The 20,856-nt window shown below is 42.2% G+C and overlaps 1 protein-coding gene across 3 annotated transcripts in view; it reads left to right on the forward strand.

Annotated features, from left to right (window-relative positions):
• Nucleotides 1-225: 225 nt before the first annotated feature.
• The window catches only part of RAC2 (Rac family small GTPase 2), a 53,445-nt gene continuing 32,814 nt past the window's right edge, over nt 226-20,856 (forward strand). Inside the window, exons 1-7 of one of the 3 annotated variants that reach the window (XR_013536693.1) lie at nt 226-922; nt 4,997-5,068; nt 6,243-6,360; nt 8,430-8,492; nt 9,886-10,045; nt 10,816-11,785; nt 15,559-16,884. Coding sequence is in view for 1 of the 3 variants with exons in the window: in XM_020787727.3 (XP_020643386.1) it covers nt 888-922; nt 4,997-5,068; nt 6,243-6,360; nt 8,430-8,492; nt 9,886-10,045; nt 11,653-11,783 (579 nt within the window). In the remaining 2 variants the exon portion in view is untranslated. Of the gene's footprint in view, nt 923-4,996; nt 5,069-6,242; nt 6,361-8,429; nt 8,493-9,885; nt 10,046-10,815; nt 11,786-15,558; nt 16,885-20,856 lie in introns of those variants that run through there. The other 2 variants (XM_020787727.3, XR_013536692.1) reach the window with 2 other exon arrangements.

Raw genomic sequence — 20,856 nt, forward strand, 5'->3', positions numbered from 1 at the left:
GGTGGATCTCCTGTTGCCCTTTCTGCTCAAACTCCAGTAATTCTTCTGGGAAGCATGGGATGTCGAGTGCACACAGATAATATTTCCCAGTATAATCATATTCTCAGTAGGCTGTCAAAGCACAAAGCATCCATCAATTCATTCAATAAGTCTACTTTAGGTGGGAGTATCAATTAGATTTAAGTGCCTGTTTGCCAGCAGAATCTCTGAGGTTTGGGTAACACCAGAAATGAAGGCAGCAGAAACGGAGGTAGCAGCAACTTTTTTTCCCCAGCAGCTGCAGGAGGGTGGTCCGCCAGTGGGTTCCAGGTGAACTATTGCTCCTCAAAGCTCACACTGAAAGAAAAACATTCATCCATGACATTCTGCATGTAAAGAAAGCTGTTCTTTTTTTCTTTCTCACCCCAGTCTCAGGGAAAGCTATGAAGCCAAACAACCTTCACTTAAGTATCTTCTTCTCACTTCATCCATCAGAAAAGAGAGAAGGACACCTTCTGTGCTTTACTATTGTCATCTCCTCTGCCCTTCTGGATGGTTCTTCCTGGGTGGAAGATGCACCACAACCTTTTCCTTTGCTGTGCAAAAGCTGAAGTCAGAGAGTACGAAGAAAGGAAATGCTTAGCCATCTGGGGCATGCAAAGATAGAAATATCTTTTAAGCTGCATGCCCTTCCCTTTGCAAACAGGCTGCCTGTGTGGAGGAAGGGACTAGTGGGCGGGTTGAGAAACCTCTCTCTTCCCCTTCCTCTCTAGCCCACAACCTGCTGTTCAATTCAGCTTCGGTTTTGACATAGCTGTAGAAGACTTGTTTCCTCCATTAACGTTTGCCAACCGTTATCCTTGCCTCGAGAGACCCACTGAAGACCGCAGCTCCCTCAGGCCTCAGACATGCAAGCCATCAAGTGTGTGGTGGTGGGAGATGGGTATGTACCATTTCTTTGAGGGATGGGAGAGAATGAGAGAAAGGGGGGTGACTTTTTCTTGGAGTAACTAATTGTTTCTTTGCTCTGATGCCCCAGCACCTGAGAGTGTGTGTTTTTGCTATCCCTTCATTTCTCTTTCAGAAAGGCCAGGTCAGCATGAGAAGGCATGATGAAATTCTTCCTGGATAGTAAGGATGGAATGCCTTCAGTTTTCAGTACATAGGTTAAAAAGGAGATAACTTTAAATGTTGTCCTGGAGGGCGAGGGAAAGATTTCTGTGCTGTATTTTCCAGAAGAGTTTTTATTGGTGATGGAGCCAGGGACAATGTACAGAAAACTCTTGTCACCTGCCAGTTGGTATATGGCTACTCTCCTTAAGGTATAACTGGAACAATTACTTCCTGATACCCCCCTTCATCAATGCAAAGCAGGGATATAAATTTCTTTGCCTCTCACTTCTGTGTAAGCCCTCACATCCATGCTGAACAATCTCATGGGAAGTCATGAAAGATTTTTCAGGGACTCCACGGGCAGGTTTGTGTGTTGTTGTTTTTCTGAAGAAACACCAAGCTGCACAGACTTATAATTGTGTACAGAATTCCCTTCTTTCCTGAACAAGATTCCCCAGAAAAGGATTAAATTGCACAGTGATGGGTTAAAATGTCTCTGCAAGGCACAGGACATTCTTCATTGGGCAAGATCTTTACCTCCTTCCTGATGATGTCTGGAGATGACTCAAAGCCATGCTCTTTTCCATGAGATGAAGCTGGCTCAGGAAAAGGGCTGTCTATGTGTAAGAGACTTTCAGCCCAGTTTTAGACCTCACCAATTTGAGAGCGGGGCAAGTTTCCTGTAAGAGTGCAGCCTGAATTTCCTGCCTTTGGGCTTGGTTCTATGTACAAACTAACTTCAAGCAGCATTATTAATAATCAAGAGGAGAGCGAAGGTTTGAGTGCAGCATTAAAAGGGTTAAGAGTGTACCCAGTGTAGGAGTCTTTGTTATGATGTTACCTAAGCAGATGGGGAACAAAGGAGTCTTTGCAACCTCCACACCCTACCACTGTCTTCCTCTTAAAGTCCCCAAGGAGGAAGTCAGTAAGCACAAGCACTCACGCATTCCAAAAGGGGGAAAGTACCGTCCTGTTGGCCAGGTGGAAGAAGGTGTGGGGCCCTAACACAGCCATCAGAGCACAGGTGAGCAACTGGGCTGTGACTCCCACAGCCCCTCCACATAGGCTGTGCTGGCTAGTGCTGAGAGTTGTAGATCCAGATCAACAGGAGGGGCCACATGTACCTATCTTTGAATAGGAAACATTATATTTCCTCCTGTTGAAAGGATCAGTTGATGAGAAAGATATCTTTCTGACTGCGACTGTCAGTTAACATAGACAATTCTGAACAAAATGAATTTTCCCAAAATGTACAGTCTTTATTAAATGTTCTCTGAAGGGGAATCCATAGTCAATGATCCATAGTCAATTATGAGCTGATACTACCTTACTGAAAACACAGATCACTGGGACTTTCTCCTCTGTCCCATGGTGCCTGTATATTTGAGCAGTCATCGATTTCAAGCAAAATGTCTACCTAAAATATATAGAGAGAAACAGAGCCCCTCTCTCATCTTTTATCAGTCCTGTCACTAAAATGGTGGGCAGCTTTCAAGTAGAGACAAGAAGGAATGTCTAGGTATCATCTAAGAAAGCCAAACTCAAAAAAGTCTGTAAGTGGAGCCGTCTGTAAGTCAAGGGTTCACTGTATTTGAAAGCCATCAAAGTCACCTCCATCTTATGGCAGCCGTATGAATGAGCAATCTTCAAAGTGCGCTGTCCTCAACAGCCCTGCCCAGCTTTTGTAAATTCAAGCCTGTGGCTTCGTTTAGGGAGTCAGCTCATCTCATATTTGGCCTTGCTCTTTTCCTGCAGCTTTCCACCTTTCCCAGCATTATTGTCTTTACCAGATAATCCTGCCTTTTCATAATGTGCCCAAAGTAGGACAGCTTCAGCTTTAACATTTTTGCCTTCAGAGATAGTTCAGGCTTGATTTCCCTTTGGACCCACTTATTAATCTTTCCAGCTTGTCCAAGGTATCCACAAAGCTCTTCTCCAGCACCTTATTTCAAATGAATGAATGAATGAATGAATGAATGAATGAATGAATGAATGAATGAATTATTTATTTATTTATTTATTTATTTATTTAATTTATACCCCGCCTATCTGGCCCATCGGACCACTCTAGGCGGCTTCCAACTATAAAATCAAATAATAAAACATAGACAAATACATAATAAACAAGAACAGCAGTAAAAATAAAAAGGAAAAGTAAGAAAAAATCAAGAGTTGGCTGGAGGGAAGGCCTGAATAAACAGCCATGCTTTTAATTGGGTTTTAAAGGTGCCCAGCGTGGGGGCCGCGCAAATCTCCGGAGGGAGATTGTTCCAGAGGCGAGGAGCCACCGCCGAGAAGGCCCAGTTTCGTGTCTTCTCCTTCCGGGCCTCTCTCGGCGTCAGGCTCCTCAGCCTCACCTCCTGACTCGCGCGGGTGATCCGGGTAGACCTTGTTGGGAGGAGCCGTTCTGCCAAATATCGAGGTCCTAAACCATTTTTAGGTTTTCTGGTTTTTTTAGTTTTTTAGTTTTTTAGTTTTTTAGTTTTTTAGTTTTCCTGTCCCACTTTCACACCTGTACATGGTGATTGAAAATGTAAGAGTTGTATGATCTCGATCTCCAGTAACACATCCTAACATCTGATGATCTTTTTTAATTCCACTGGCCACCTCCAAATAGCTCACATCCATTTAGATTTCAGGTCGAGCATCAGCCCTACATTTTCAACACTTTTTATGGGCTGCAGGGTTGGAAATGCCTCTCTTCTTCAATAGTTTGCCATGAGGACCTGCAAACATAGATGAAGTTCATCCATTCTGTAAGGTAGCAACTAGAGAAGAAATTAGAAAGGAGACTTCCATGTTGTTGCTAAGGCAACAGAAGGGTAGCAAATCCTTAACATGCACATTGTGGGAAAGGAAGAGAACATGGTCAAATTGCTAAGGCAACTGGGTGACTCTCCCACTTTCCTGTACTGGTTTGGGAGCTTCAAGGAAGTCAGAGAAATGGCAAACTGACTTTGCTAAAGGCCAAATTTGGCAAAGTTCCCCCCCCCCTTTTCCAGTCCTGTCTTCCATCAAAATTTGTACTTATTTGTATATGAATTATTTTTGGGTAGCTTTTTAACAATTCCCATTTTGGAATACATGCCCCTCCATTAACAAAAGCATCTTTGAAGACAGTAGCCACATACATGTGCTGAAAACAGTTAATTACACATAACTGAAGCATGTTTGCTGAAGATACATTTTACACTTTAGAAATCTGTGCATATACTGTTCTGAAGAATATGGTTGGCGTTTCTTCTGTGAAACAGCTTACAGATCCAGAAATGCACACATATATGACCCCTGGTACTTCATTCCATTCCAGCAATGTCAGAATGGGCAAATTCATTTTAAAAAACAGTACAAATTTGTCACACATTCAAGCTAAATGCGTGGAACCTGTTATTTTTACCTGTGACCAACACCCACTCTGTGAAACAAATAGATCAGCCTTCTTCACTGCTTAAGTTTAGTAGCTGATTTGCATCTTTCCAGTTTGTGATGCTCGGTATTTTTTATAATCTGGCTTGCTCTCCTGTCTTTTAAGTGGTCTACTGAGGCTTTTGAAATCATGTAAATGATTTATTATCTTATTACTGCTGTGTATTTTTAACTGCATAAAAATATGTAAATTGCCTTGAGTATTTTTTTTTATGGGACAGTGTTCAATCTTACTGTGTGAATAGAGGAATGCATGGCATGAATTTGTGAGTGAAAGAGTATCTGAATGAATGAATGTGACTTTTTTTCCATTGTTTCTTTTGAGATTTGATCACACTAGGTTTGATTGATCCAAAGGGAGGCTATCCTTTCCTTCTTTCTGTATATCTTGCTTTGTCTCTGCCGAGCCCAAGAAGAATAAATCCTTGGCAAGGACTGCAAGAATAATACATCCCATTTGCCTTGTCTTTCTCTTCAGAGCTGTGGGTAAAACCTGCCTCCTGATCAGCTATACCACAAATGCCTTCCCAGGAGAATATATCCCTACTGTGTGAGTATGATATAGGTGAGGGGCGGGAAAACTCAGGAGGGCCGAAGACTGGTTTTCCAATTCAGTTGCAGCCTGGCAGCCACTCACCCAAGGGGCAGAGCTAAAGCAGAGGCCTGTGGCCAAAAAGTCTGTTTTGCTTATGTCGTTTTGGTGTCATTTGTCATGTTTGAAATGGAATGGCTGTGTACTATAAAGGCAGCTACTATTTATTTTCATTAACAAAAAAAGGGGGGGGGTTTAAATATTTTTAAACAAAAGATTTTTCTACCGGAAATGCTGTCTTGTACCCTATCGTGGCCAAAACATTTGTTTTAATTATTTGCTTTTAAACATTGGGGTTTGGACAGCCAAGAGGTGCTGAAGATCCCTCAAATTATGCACAATCACCCTCATCCTCAAATAGTTACAAGGGTGCTTTTTAAAGCATTTTTTTAAAAAAATATTAAAACTTTTTTTGGATGTGGGGAGGGCTAGGTGCTGCAAAAATGGCTGCCCGTGTCCCACAGTTGGTGTTGGTGGGGAATGGCAGAAGATTTAAAGAATAGGAACCCGGAATTTGGAAGAATAGATTAATTTGGAGAGTTGATGTCATTCCTTGCCCATTATACCTTTTGAGCAAGTACAAAGAAAACTGTACAGTATATGGTCAGTGGCTCAAGGAAACACAACACGGCCCAACTTCATGCTGTGAATGCTGAATGGGAAAGAGGCTGATCAGGGTAAGCAAGACATGTTTGCTTGTTCTTGAAGTCATGCAAAAAGCAATGGCAGAGGAACAAGACAGTGTTCCCGGGTTGTGCTATTTCAGACTGTACGTGGGGATTTATATTTTGTCAATGCATTTGTTTAGTGTGGACTCTGCATTGTAGAGCAAAGACATAGTCTTCCAGAGGTTGTTGGACTACGATTCCCATCATTGTTAGCCAACATAGTCAATGGCGAGGAAGGCTAAGAATATGTATCCAAGAAAATGAGAAATACTTTTGCCCACACATTCTGTAGAGGATTAGTTTGATATAGGTTTAGTACTCAGGGAGTTTTTTTGTGGGGGAAAGATTCAAGATATGAGCAGGGTGTTTTTAGGTACAGCCGCCCAGCTGTGGAGCGACTTCCCAAGGAAAGCTAAATTGTATTGCTTAAAACTTTAAGGAATTAACATATATCTTCGTTACAGATTTGATAACTATTCTGCCAATGTGATGGTCGATAGCAAACCTGTAAATCTGGGACTCTGGGATACAGCTGGCCAGGAGGATTATGACCGCTTGAGACCGCTCTCCTATCCCCAGACGGTGGGTTACTTTAAGGGAATTTTTCTTGCCACCTTCCCCAGTGTATGTTTGCTGGATTTCATCTGATACTCTGCATTGCATGAGAAGTGTTTACAATCTAATGTTGTTGGGAGGTTTTCAGAACTTGGGAAAATTATTTTGGGAGGAGTCAGACAGTGTGACATCCCATCATATTTCTCTGTCTCTGATATCTTTTAAAGGCCTAAAGAGACTCATTTCCTAATGAAACTGGAACACCTTCAGGTCCTTCAGGGAGGTCTTCCAGTGTGTCAGGAGCTTCACATTTCCAGCTCTGGCTGTGAAGCTTTGGGCAGAACATTCTAGGGCTCTATTCTACAAAACAAAGAGCATGCTGGCTTGCTACATTTTAGCACATTGCCATTCAAGACATTAAGTTAATATCATGTTGCTTAACTGTAGCACTGAGTTCTTGGGCACCAGCATGCACAGCCTTGCTATATACAGTGGTGCCCCGCTAGATGATTGCCTCACATGACAAGGAATTCGCTAAACGATGGGTTTTTATGATCACTATTGCGCTTTGCAAAACGATGGTTCCCTATGGGAGATTTTTGCTAGACGACGATTTCTCCATTGGAACGTATTGAGTAGCTGTCAATGCATTCCAGTGGGGAACCGCGCTTCGCTAAACAATGCTTTTGCAAGACAGCGATTTTGATGGAACAGATCATTTAGCAAGGCACCACTGTGTCAACATTATGTCAGAACAGGATGGCGAGGGAAATGGGAAACAGAGGATCGGAGTAAACAGAGCCAGCTCAAGACATTTTTTTTTTTGCTAGAGGGGGAAAATAGTAAAAATTTGAGAAGGCCCTTTATAGATCATCTAAAATCTGCTGCCTGGGTTAGACCAATTTGCCCTAATGCTAGGATTCTCCCTAGCTTTGAAGAATAAGAATGTCAGGATGAAACAAGAGAATTTGCTCAGCATATATTTAGAAGCAGTGCTCCCTGAAGCAGAGAAAGGCATCTGCTTATTGTAACATGAATATTCCCACATTTCCGTATCTTGCATTTACCCATTATTTGGTTTACGATTTATCATTGAAAGGTAAACAGGAGCTTACTTTTGAAGATCTGATTGCTAAGGCATGCATCTCTAAAGGAAATGCTGTTACTAGAGAGAACATGTTTAATTGCCAGGAGCATACATTACCCTTCACATCAAATTTGGCCTTACAGAGTGTTACCCGTGAGAAAGATTTTAATAAAATGTGTTGAACAGGTCAGCAGTTTTACATTTTATAAAGAGATCTAGCAATGGCCCATGGGTGATGAATGCGGAGCTACTGATGCATCCCAAGCCTTGTACAAATGATCAGCATGTGAGAAGGGTGTGCTTTTTTTCTGGTCTCAAAATTGTTACATGCCTTATAGGGCTGTTTTAAGGCTTATTAAGATGGTGTGTGAAATGCTTTAAGAACTTGGACAAGTGCTATATATACAGTTCACCTGTATATAAACATCTGAGTTTTCCTGAATATTTTCTCAGGCCTGGTTGTATAAAAAAAACAGTTGATGGAATTGACCGGATGTCTTGTAAGAATTCAGTCTCAAGATTAAAAACAGGAAAAGCCACTGCTAGATTGCAGGAATCAGGTAGAGATCTCAGATGAGACCTACTAATGCATATTGGTTGTGGGAGCTGGGTGTAATCTGGTGCCTCCACACCTCCTAGTGTCCCCTTTAGTATGAAATCTCCATTTTAGGGTTCAGTTTAACTGTAGCCCTCACAGCCATAATGTTATCTAGCCACCTTTTTTGAGTTGTCTGCTTCTATTCTTGTCCTCCATTTAATGTTTATACCACCCAAGCTTGGGAACAGTTTTGGAGAATTTGTAACACCCTTTTGTGGAATATTAATTGATCCTAATGAAGGTATTTCTTATGTATGGTATTTGGAGTGGGTTTTGCTTGTTCTCATGGATCAATGCATCTACTTTGTTTTCATATTTGGCCTTCTCTTTCATGACATGGGAATCTCTGACAGCATGAACCTGTAGTGTGATTTTTCAAGTGTGTGTGTTTGTTCTGTTCTTCACCTCCAGGATGTCTTCCTCATCTGCTTTTCTCTGGTCAGCCCTGCATCGTATGAAAATGTCCGTGCAAAGGTGAGAACGCATGCATTTGAGCTGAGGAGAAGACGGTGTGCAGATCCCATGAGACTCAGGTTGATGAATCCCAGTCAAGGTGTCACTTGAACCATGGAGAAACATAACATGGTCCTAAAAACTTTGATTCCCTGTGGTTCACAAAATTGGCTAAACTGCAGTCTAGCAAAATGAATCCGGAAAAATTTGTTTTAGTTGTTTTTGTTCTGGCCATGCTAGTAGGTGGCTTTTTGGGAATCATCCTCCAAAAATGATTTTTGTAAGCCTTGTCAGGCTTTGATAGACCTCTCATTCCATTGCACCATCATGAAAGACATTTCCATTGTCCCTACCATCCTGACTTAAAATTCACCAACAATCAGGAAGACACCGCTGGTAGAACATTTGGCCCTCCAGATGTTGCTAACTAATTGCAGATAACTACACTACTTGTCACTGTTGAATCCCAAATCTGCAAAGCTTTGCTCATAAACACTGAAATATGAACGTACCGTATTTTTCTGTGTATAAGACTATACTTTTGTCTAAAAGTAGATAAAGTCGTCTTATACACAGAAGTAAGCTGAGGAGAGTACAAAAACAAGTGGAGGGGAAAGCAGGGATCAAATTGTTCCTGCAGGGCTTTTATCCCTATTTTCCCCTCCACTTGCTAATCCTTAGCAAAAGGAAAGCAGGGATCAAAGTGCTGCAAGATCACTTTGATTCCTGCTTTCCCCTCTTCTTGCTAAGTCCCATGGAGCTTAAGAAAAGGAGGGGGGAAAGAATCAAAGCAATCCCGTGGCTGTATAAGGGGGAAAGGGATCAAAAGGGTTGCTTTCATCCCTTTCCTCCTCCTTTTGCTAAGCCCCATGGGGCTTAGCACAAAGGGAGAAAGCAGGAATCAAAGTGATATTGCAGCACTTTGATCCCTTTCCCACTACACTTGCTAAGCCCCACTTAGATTTCTTAATTTTGGGTTAGAAAAGGGGGAGCATCTTATACATGGGGGCATCTTATACACAGAAAAATACGGTACTTCTCTGACTTTATACAGTGCTGGGGAAATGTGTGACTCTGCATATGCTGTTGGACTGCAATTTCTATGCCCTTTGACTATTGGCTTTGCTTCCTAATAACCCTGCTTCAATTCAATATAGGTTCTACATATATAATAAGATCACAGATCTGTGACAGATTACAGTAAAGAGCTCCTCATTGTGCACTTTAAAATCCTTGAACTATTGCCATTGTAAGGGAAGGAATCCTGGGTAAGATGGTGATCTAACCAGCAAGGAAATCATTTTCTGAAGTTAAATGTCTTTGTTAGATAGACTGCTCTACAGATACAAATGGCAACCTGTTTTTATTCCTCCCCCGTCTCCCCTTTTTTGTCTCCTCTTGGATATTCCTCCAGTGGTTCCCTGAAGTGCGACATCACTGTCCGAGCACTCCCATGATCCTTGTGGGAACCAAGCTGGATCTCCGGGATGACAAGGATACCATTGAGAAACTCAAGGAGAAGAAGTTGGCACCCATTACTTACCCACAAGGCCTGGCACTGGCCAAAGAGATTGGTAGGTAATGGTTGAGGAGGCAGAACATCCAAATACAACCTGCATCAATCAAAACTTAGAAGGAAGACACAGATACATGCTTCTGTTACAGTTCTACAGCTTTGGTTGGAAGACAGGGTGTCTCCTTGATATTCAACTACAGAAATGTCTCCGTATGTCCCAAAATTTGATTTCCTTGAAGCAGTCCTGCCTCACAAAATATTTACAGACAGGGCCAAACTTTATGAAACAATTGTTGTTATTCTGTGCCTTCAAGTTGCATCTAGTTTATGTTGATCTTAGTAGGGTTGTTAAAGTATGTGAGATATTTAAGGAGTGGTTTTGCCAGTACCAGCCCCCAACATGTTTCCAAGGCCAAGTGGGGATTTGAACCCAGTTCTCTTGAATCCTACTCTATCGCTTCTATCTAATATACCACACTGACTCTCTGTGAAACAATTAGTGTATCATTAGAAGCTGGTGGTATGTTTCCTCTCCAGGGTCTTAAATTCCCTCAAAACTAATAGCACATCCAGAAATAGCCTCAACAGTATTGATACATTTTATTAACTCTGGTATAGAAAATACATATCTAAGAATAAGCAAAAGGTCATCAGCATGAAAATGTTTATTTTCATATTTGTAATATATAAAATATTCATGTTTCCCAAGTACATATGCATGAAGATGTACATTGTTTTCATGTGTTTTGCTTGATAGCTCAGATCTATGTGCCTTAACTGTGAGGAGCTATTAGAAAGATCTCTCTCTTTTTGTCTCTTCTCATCCAGCTTGCTTCTTGCCTTTCATGATCTGAAATGCTGTTCAGCCACAACTTCCTTTTCCTGCCCTGCCCTGAAATTTGGGGCTTTGTACTAACGGATGTTCTTTCTTAAGACCCCTTTGTCTCACTTTACACACACTTAGTCTTTTCGTGTACAGAAAGGGAGAAATTTGTTTAGTGTGCCTTGTAATGGGAACTTACCTAGATCTGTACAGTATTTCCAAATCAATATCAACACTAATCTATCACAGAAATTGACGTTTATCTGAATTCTACCATAGAGTTTTACTATCAACAGATGAGTACATAAATGCGTATGTTAGAGAAAATGCATAAAGTAGTGTAAATGCATGTAATAAGGAAAATTGCAGACAAAAATATGTAAAGAATAACATTAAAATGTATTGTATTAGGAGACTGGCTTGGAAAAAAGGCATATATATTACATAATATTTCAAATGTGTATGTATTAGATCAAGAGATATGCATGAATTTTCATGAGAACTTAAAGTTCTCAGTATTGAGAGGGCAGGTATTATATGTAAAGTGCTTAGTAACTGTATAGCATGTTTAAAGAGTTCAAAGGTTTCACACCCTGGCCTTTAGGTTTGGACATCCTGAAAAGACAAAACTTGGCATGACAAGAATGGGCCTTCTTGTGGCTTGCCCAGAAGCTTCTGGTTGGCCACTGTTGGAAACAGGATGTTCGCCAAAACAGGCTTTGGGTCTGATCCAGCAAGGGCTTCCTTATGTCTCTGGGTGCCAGATCACTCTGGCGACGCCAGGCCTGGCAGGATGGCTGGCCAAGAAAAGTCCTGCATGGCTTGCTTTCTTGTCTTTGCAGAGGCAGTGAAATACCTTGAATGTTCAGCACTGACCCAGCGCGGCCTGAAAACTGTGTTTGATGAGGCCATTCGGGCAGTTCTCTGTCCACAGCCTACCAAGGCGAAGAAAAGGGGATGCAGCATCCTCTAAAGGTAAGCCATAAAAGGCTGTTTACTTATGTGTCCAGAATGGCTCAATATCAACCCAATTCCTTACCAGAAATTAGGAAAGTTACTTTTTTTGGACTAAAGCTCTCATAGCATGGGCTATGCTGTCTTTGCAATTGTGGGAGTTGTAGTCCAAAGATAAATAACACACACAAACACACAAACACACAAACACACAAACACACACCTCATTTTTGGGCCTCACCATGCCTCAGAGCCCAGGAAACATGATCATCCTATTCTAAGGGGATCTGTCTTCAACCTTATCGTGGTTGCCATTTTCCTTCTCTAACCTAGTGCTGATGTCCCAGCATTAAAGATCTAAACCTTGGAACAGCCAAGTCCTTTATATAATTAAACAAAGTCTGGATCTTAATACCATCTTAGAAATACATAAATATGGAATAAATACGGTAGTTCTGTGTTGAGCAAGAATGGGAATCTTTGGTTCTCCAGATGTCTTCAGCCAGTGGTTTCCAACCTTAGGCCCCAGATGTTTTTGAACTACAACTCCCAGAAATCTTGGCCAGCACAGCTAATGGTGATGGTTTCTGGGAGTTTTAGGCCAGGGACATCTGAGGACACAAGATTGGGAACCACTGTCTGAAATTACAACGCTCACTAGCCTATGGGGAAAGGCTGATAGGAGTTGTAAACAACACCATACAGCTTCACTCCCAATGTAGAGTCTCATCTGTGGCAGACTTCCAACCCAGGATCCCAGTCACTTTGTGATTTTCCCCTCTTCTTTTGTCCTGCTCTTCACTCCCCTCCTCCAATACTCAGCATTTTATGGCCTCAAAACTTCCTGAGTTCTTATCAGACTGTTTTGCTTCTGTCTTTCTTCAGTTCTTTTTATATTCTTAGAGTGCTTACTTGTCACTTTCCCCAGGCATGCCAGAATTTTCTTCTTGGTGGGTATATTAGGGTTGTAAATTGTGACTTGATTTATTGATTTGTTGACTGATTGACTGATTGATTAACTTAGTATTCCACGTATTCTCGAAGGCTTTCATGTCCAGGATCTGATGGTTGTTGTGGGTTTTTCGTCCTCTTTGGCCATGTTCTGAAGGTTGTTCTTCCTAATGTGTTGCCAGTCTCTGTGGCCGGCATCTTCAGAGGACAGGAGTCAGAACTCTGTCTGTGCTCTGGTGCAGTTTGTTTGGATAATTGAGTATTTATAGCTTCAGAACACGGCCAAAGAGACCGAAAAACCCACAACAGCCATTAGTATTCCACCTTTCTACTTTGCAGAATCTAACACAGCTCACAACAAGAACCTGGAAAAAAAACCCATATATTCGTTCGTTCGTTTTCGTTTAGTCGTTTAGTCGTGTCCGACTCTTCGTGACCCCATGGACCAGAGCACGCCATATGTTACAGTATAAAAGTATTATTGAATAAATTATAGATGAAAGCCTTATAGAACCATTTTTAAATATTTTTAAAACAAAAAGAAAACAACACCCACCCAAATTAAAAGGTTCTTGTCATTCACCAAGAAGTATCCTTGTGTGCTGTGCTAAAAGAAGAAGGGCTTACAAATGTTCTGATCACGTCTATAAAATGATATTCTTTTTCCTATAATAGAATCTGCAGTAATGATTATTGTGCATTTCTGTAAATGCACAAAATTTTTAAATATGATCATTGCTTCCCTGTTTCCTGAACTATGAAAAACTGAAGTTTTGAATGGCTTGTTTGCATCCTTTGGAGCAATGAGCTTGTCCTTTTATGCTTCCTCTGTATGTGCATATGTGTGCATGTGTATGTGTTTGTACTTACAAAGGAAAAAGCACTAGAGGCATTTTGTATGAACTGCACAAAGGGAAAATTGTTTGGAGCTTGCTCTCACCTTGAAAGTGAGATTTCGTCTGGGTCTTGAGGATTCTCAAAACTCTCAGATCATGTCAAGAGAGCCTATTTTGGTAGTAAGTGAAACATAGGTAAAATTTCTTCACATCCCTAGTGTGGCTGGTGCAATTTTGACTACAGTACATAAGCCATAGTATTCACAGCTTGAACAAAAGAAATTGAGAGGATGATGTATGAGAGGGAGGTTCTTCCCCAGCCCACATTATTATCACTTCCCTACCATTGCTAATCCTTAACCTTGGTCGGGAATGAACACTATCCTTATATAAAAATTCCTACCATTGCTTTAACAACTAACCTGTCTTGGGAAACTTATTTTTTGGATTATAATTTCCAGAACTACCCAGTCAGCATTGTCATGCTGGTGGGGGATTGTGGAAGCTGTACTTAATAAAGTAACTTTTCCAAGTTCTGCTTTGAACATAAGAAGATACAATAACTCTCCTAGCTAAACAGTAATCAGCAGCAGGCAAGCTGATGGTTGCCATTTCCTTCTACTCTCTAGAGGCTGACCTCTTACTAAGCAGGTTGTTCACAGGGCTGCTAGCTCTCAAGGACTGAGGGCAAAGAAGCCACTGCTTTTTCATGGGCCTCAGGCTGGACAAAATGGCCACCAAAGAAGTTCACAAGGAACCAGCACTCTGAGTATCTGCAAGCTTCTCTTAATAAGCTTCCCTAAATAAGCACTGTCCTTCCTGGAAGCCAATACTGGTTTCGTTTATGGACAGCCCATTGCACCATCTGGAAGTCTTTTTGCAGGCACCCAAAATGAGGAAGAAAGGCTGCTTTTAAGGCTATTACTGTGTTGCTGTTTCAGTCACAGGTCAAGTCATTCACTGAACCTTATAAATGAGAAAGAAACCTCCACAGGCTATAATCTTACAGTTATGAGGCTGGTGCTTTCAATTCCTCTTAAAGGAAATTCGATCTTGGGAAACACATGTGTGTGTGTGTGTGTGTGTGTGTGTGTGTGTGTGTGTGTGTGTGTGTGTGTGTGTGTGTGTGTGTGTGTGTGTGTGTGTGTGTGTGGTGTGTGTGGTGTGTGGTGTGTGTGTTTGACATTAACAGATAACATATCATTCCAGGGCCATTTTGCTCAAGAAGTCCCTTTGTACCCTCTGGATGGATGGGGAGCAATTCTGGGGGGTGCCTCTCATCCTCTGGGGCCTTCTTATAGCCACAGATATTTTTTAAAAAAATTATACTTCATCAAGGCAGGTGGGACAAAAACTGGAAGAAGCAGGAAGAGACCTGAAGGTCTAAAATTAGGCCAAACTCTTGTGGCTGCTAAAGGCATAAGGGTTTTTTTTTTTAAAAAAAACACTTAGAAAAGCAATTTTTAATAAAAATTAAGCCCATTTTTTTAAAGTTTATAACACCATTGTAACACCCCTTGTGTGCCTTAACAGCAGGTAACCATTGCATTTCAAATTAATTAATTGTTGCAAATGTACCTGTTTGACCATATCCTTTTCCCTCAGTGTCATTATAAATGGAACTTAGCCCTGCAGCCTTGCTGAGAGTGCCCCCTATAGATGGGTACGAACTGTTGGTTTGGCAGTTCAACGTGGTTCATTTCCTGGCCAAACAGCTGATCTGTGGTTTGGTGTCTCACTCCCTCCAACGGGTACCCACTCAGCAGCAGCACCCTGCCTCCTCTGGGCTCTGTCACTGGAAGAAGCAGGGCACTGAACTGTGGATCAGCTGGTCAGCTGAGAAATAAACTGTGCCAAACCGCCAAACAAGAGGTTCATGCTGATCTCTAGTACCCACTCTTGTTGTAAAAGCTGTATGGAACTTCTCACTGTTCAATAACAAAGAGGGAAGTGAAAACATTTCATTGTGAGCAGCATGGACTGACACCATTTTTCTTTGGTATGCAGATGCCATGTTTTCCCCCCTACACTCCACGGACTGATCTTTTATCTGGGCTTTGCTGACGGGACGGAGGCAGGCGATTTTGGCCACCATTGGATTCTTCTCCTGCACTTCCCCGAGTGACTCCACGGCTTTCTTGACTTGCTTTTTCCACACTAGCTGTTTAGTCTGGAGTTGCCCTCCTTTGGCCACTCGCAACTTATGGAGCACCCATATAGCATCAGTGTTCCTTTGTTGTGATCCAGTGTTTCCAGCATAATTTGTGGTTTTAAAAAAAATTCGGAAAGCTGTGGCAGTGGCAGGTGGGGCAAAGAAAGCACTCTTCACATGTCCCTGAGCTTCTGTGCCTTCTCCATCCTTTCTGCCAGCTGGGAGTCATTCGTGCATCCAGCTGATCTAAATTACCATGTTTTTCATCACAATCCTCAGATTTGTCTCTTGAAGGACTGATCTAAATTGACCTATTGTCAGTTTCTCAATCTCTCTCTCTCTCTTTCTGTCCTCCACAGCTTTCTATGATAGGTTTGTTTTTTTCCTAATTTCTGCAAGGGGGGAAGGTATCAGGTTGGGAGGGAAAGGGGAACAAGTGACAGCAAAGAAGGGAAAGAAGAAAGAGAGAAAAGAAATAATGCAGAGGGGAAATGGAGTGCAAAGAAGGAGGAGAGAGAGAGAGAGAGAGAGAGAAGAAGAAGAAGAAGAAGAAGAAGAAGAAGAAGAAGAAGAAGAAGAAGAAGAAGAAGAAGAAACACTTTAGGATAGGGTTGTGGGGGATGCATAGCCTCCTCCCTCAATCCTGGCAGCCCCATGGGACAACGAATTGAGTACTGTTCCTCTATTGACAAAAGGAAAATAAAAAACAGCATCATTATTCGTGCCTTCCCCCAGTGGGTAGAGAAACTGACTTTGGATCAATATAAAGATGCTGTAAAATAATAATTCCCAGTCAGAGTCAATACAAAGCTACAAAATGGCAAACTGGGGGATTTCAGGATTATGTTGACTTTTCTTGAGTGGATGACACTTCTGAGTAAAACATTATAAAATTATACTGTTCTTAAGGAAGGGCAATGCTGTATCTTATATTACAAGTGGTATATAAAGGGCTGGGTGGGATCTTTATATTTAAAGTTCCATTTCCAGCTGATGTTAGAAAAGTAATGTCCCAGTTGTACTGATAAGCATCCTTTTTCGCTTTCCAGCTGATGTTAGAAAAGTAATGTCCCAGTTGTACTGATAAGCATCCTTTTTCGCTGAAATCTGTCTGCACCACTTGCTTGCCTCTGACCAACTAGCACACAGCAAACAAGATTCAATAAATTTTGCTTTTCTGATTTATGTCTTGTGCTGCTTCCACAGAGATTTGACCCATCGATGGATTTTCAGTGGTGGGCTGCTTCAGTTGTGACAGAGGGTGTGATCAGACAGCAAGAAAAGCATGTGCCCCATCACAGCTGAAAGGGCCACTTTGCAGGGAGCAATTTCCCTTAAAGTGACCCTTCCATCACTTTTGACTTCAAAAAGTACTAGCTATACAATTGGACCAAAAAGGTTCATCTTGGGCATGGATCAAGGTTGGGCTGGAATGCAATTCTCCATATGTCATGAGAAATAAATTGCACCAGACCACTTGATAAGCAGTCCAAAATATTATCTATTTCCACTGGTAACCACACCCATATGTTAACTTAACTAAGTAAACAGAGCTCTTCCTTATACAGTGGGGTCTTGATTTGAGAACTTAATTCGTATTGGAAGGCAGTTCTCAAGTCAAAAGGTTCTCAGGTCAAATCTGCATTTCCCATAGGAATGCATTGAAAACCATTTGATCCGTATCTGCTCTTTTCCGTCCATAGAAACTAATGGGAAGCTGCTATTCCACCTTCGACCACTAGAGGGGGGATATTTTGTTTCTTTTTTTTCTTAGGTCAAGAAAGGTTCAGGGAAGGCAGGGAAAATACAGTCCAGGCAGTACAGTACCAGGCAGTCTGAAGACTGTCTCCCAATCCACTCTCTAAATGCTGGGAGGAGTGAGGAAGCAGACAGGCACCCTTTTCAGTGGCCAACAGTTAACTGAACGTTCACATTTTGCACTTTCCCTGCCTCCCACGTGGGTTTTTTTCAGTTCTTAACTCAAATCGAAGTATGTAAGTCAAGTCAATATTTTCCTATGAGAGCGGTTCTTAAGTCAAAATGTTCTTAACTCGAGCCGTTCTTAAGTCAAGACCCCACTGTATGGCCTTTCCTTTATCTAGGTGCTTTCTAGATGTTTTGGATTACAACTCCAATCAGATTCCAGCCAGCCTGGTCAATGGCCAAGAGTTCTGGGAATTGAAGTCTAAAACATCCACTGGGCACCAGTTTGGGCAAAGGCTGGTTTCATATGTTGAGGCTCCTTTTGTACAGGAATCTGGATAGCAGATTACAAACCTGGGAGCTTAGGGGTATCCATGAGAATTTAGCTGGAGTTTTGACCAAAGGAGGTAAGTCATGGGGGTTTGTGATTTTGGTTGTGGTCACTTGAGTCTCAAAGGGCACAGCGTCAACCCCTGGCATGCCATAAGCCACTGAGGTTATAAGTCCTTTCCTCTCTGTTGAGTCGTAACTGGTACCTCGGGCAAGAAAATATGTGTCCCAGATCAACTTTGTCATTCAAGAAATGAAAAGTAGCTAGAGCACGGAGCTTCTTACCAGCATCTCCCCTCCTCTGGATAGCTCAGTGGTTTAGACATCTGGCTTGGGAGTTTGATTCCTCATTGTGTTTCCTTGATAGAGGCTATACTTGATGATCCATAGGTCTTTTCCAGCTCTGCATTCTGAGATTCTAAGTACAAAGTTCACAGACCATAACTGTATCCTCTAAGGGGAAGGAGCTGTCAGAGCTTCAGAAAAAACTCAAAAGTGTATGGGTGGGAGCAGGGGAAGAGATTGTTAGAGCATAGCATATACATTTAAATGGACTTTCTGTGTTCATTCAAGAGGATCTGTCTACTGAACTCCAAGTATACCAGTTCTTCCTGCAAGTTTCAGGTACACCAGCCTTCTGACTGGATGTTGCTTCCAGGAGCTTTATCTACCAAGCTCAGGGCAGACTTTCCCTTCACTCCTCAGCCCAGTATACAGACCATCTTCTCCTCCCCTAGAAGTTTGGTCTACTTTCCACTGGTGGTAGATCAGGCTGTCAAAGTTTGGGGGAACAGGTGCACCCTCTAAATTTGGCACCTTAGGTTGAAGCAGTGTTTGCACCACCCTAGTTAATATCCTTTCTTCCCATGACTTGGGAGAGGGGCTCATTTCTTCTCTGTCATGTGTAAATAGCTGCTCAATGTCCTCCAAAGGTACTGTCTTTTCCTCCCACTTCCACCACTCTTTTATAGCAAGGTGTCTCCTAGCTGCTGCCTCAATTCATGTCTCCTTCCTTTTCCATAGTACTGGCCAGTGTTTCTGTCCCCCATTATCTGCACACTTTCCCAGTGATGAAGCACCACACTTTAAATTGCAGGTATGCATCATTCCGTATCCCAGAGCTATGTCACGAAGAAGAGCCCAAACAACACCAGTAGCTGTGTTGATCTATATTGTTCCATACTAATTTTCACCTAAACCAGATGCAGGCCTTTTGTAAAATGCATTGGTTTTTCATTTCCCGTTCAAGACCAAGCTGTTCTAAAATGTTTCAAGTTATTAACTGGAAGAGCTCCCAGCACTATAATTCTGCTGGAAGACTTTACCCCTTCTCCCTCCTCCCTATGGTGAGAATCTGCCAGGATTTTCTGATGTGGGACTGGAGGACAAATTAGTATGCTACCATAGCTTACATGCATAATGCACAGCACTGCAACACACTGTATTGTTCATGTGCATTAAAATAAATACATGATTCAGGGGGATCAAATGCCCTCTTGCCCACTCCATGTAGACCTCCATGGCTGCAGATGACATCATTATCCCTGTTAACATCCTAGGGCTTGGGCCGTGTGAGCCCTGCCTCCACTGTGCCCCTAGCTAACCACCTTCCCAGGTTCTTCATCATTCTCCAATCCTTTCAGGAGACTTTTTTAAAAACTTACAGACTGACCTAGCAGGACATCATGTTGGTAGCACCTTGTCTTTCTTACCAGCAGTGGACATTCAATGAAGCCCACTGAAGTCCTGACTCTAGACAGGAGAAACTTGCAGGAAAGTCTCATTGAGCTGTAAAAGCCACACAAAAATTTAACAGGGCAATGATGGGCCAAAGCCAAGACTGAGCTTATTTCTGTGACCAAACGAATTGATGCAACCCGTCCCAACACTCCCAGTGTGGTTTCAGGCTTTGCCGCTGTCTCATAACTCTCACTAGCAGCAGGGGCTGGCACACAGGGCGGGCAGACCTTGTTAACAGTACCACCTGCCACACCACTTTCTTGCCTCCAGCAAATCTTCTCCTCTTGCTGGTGACAGCCAGCTTTAGTCAGACCACCAGGCCTGCTGAGATCCTGGATTTTCTCTGCCCTGATAAATGTGTCAGATGCCTCTCCTAAAATGTGTTGCCATGGCTTCGCTGTGCCTACAAGCTGGGGGAAAGGGGCTAGGCAGGAGGAAGAGCAAAACGCTCAGCAAACACCCTCCCCAAGAGGGCCCCTTCTGTTTCCCCATTGACATTGTGGTGTATGTGATAATATTATCAGCAGACGGGATGAGGGTCAGTATTTATAATACTTGCCAGTGAACATATCTTTGGGAGAGCTCAGGAATGTTATTTTCCTGGACTATAACTCCCAGAATTATATAGCCAGCATGGGAAGGAGGGTTCTGGGAGTTGTAGTCAAAAAGTGTAGCTTCTTTAAATTCTGGTCTTTGTTTTCAGGCTGTAAAGCAGCTTGTAGAACTCTGTAGTGCAAAACAAGCATCCCTGTGTTAAGCTTGTTGGAAATGGGAAGGGTCTGAAGGATTATCTTGTGGCACGTTCCCAGGAAATGCAAGCTAAATATGCTCTTTATGTCTCACAGCTTCGTAGCGTCCTGCTTCAGGCACAGCAGTGATAGAGCAGTTATTAGAAATGAGCAAGGTCAGTAAAAACACTGAGATCAACATGCATTTCTTTTATATTCTTAATGGTGGGTCAAAGGTATCACCTGCTTCTGCATTTGTAACATTGCCAAATTTCAGACACAGTGGTTGACATGACAAGCAAAGTGTGAATGCACTCCAAACACAGGCGGAGTCAGGAAAGAGCTGCGCACTTGAGGAACCTACAAGTCCATGAGCTGGTGCAGAGACATGAGACATACTGAGACTTCAACAATTCAAAAATACTCACCAGG

Source organism: Pogona vitticeps, chromosome 5 (genome assembly GCF_051106095.1).
Source record: "Pogona vitticeps strain Pit_001003342236 chromosome 5, PviZW2.1, whole genome shotgun sequence".
NCBI classification, from domain to species: Eukaryota; Metazoa; Chordata; class Lepidosauria; order Squamata; family Agamidae; genus Pogona; species Pogona vitticeps.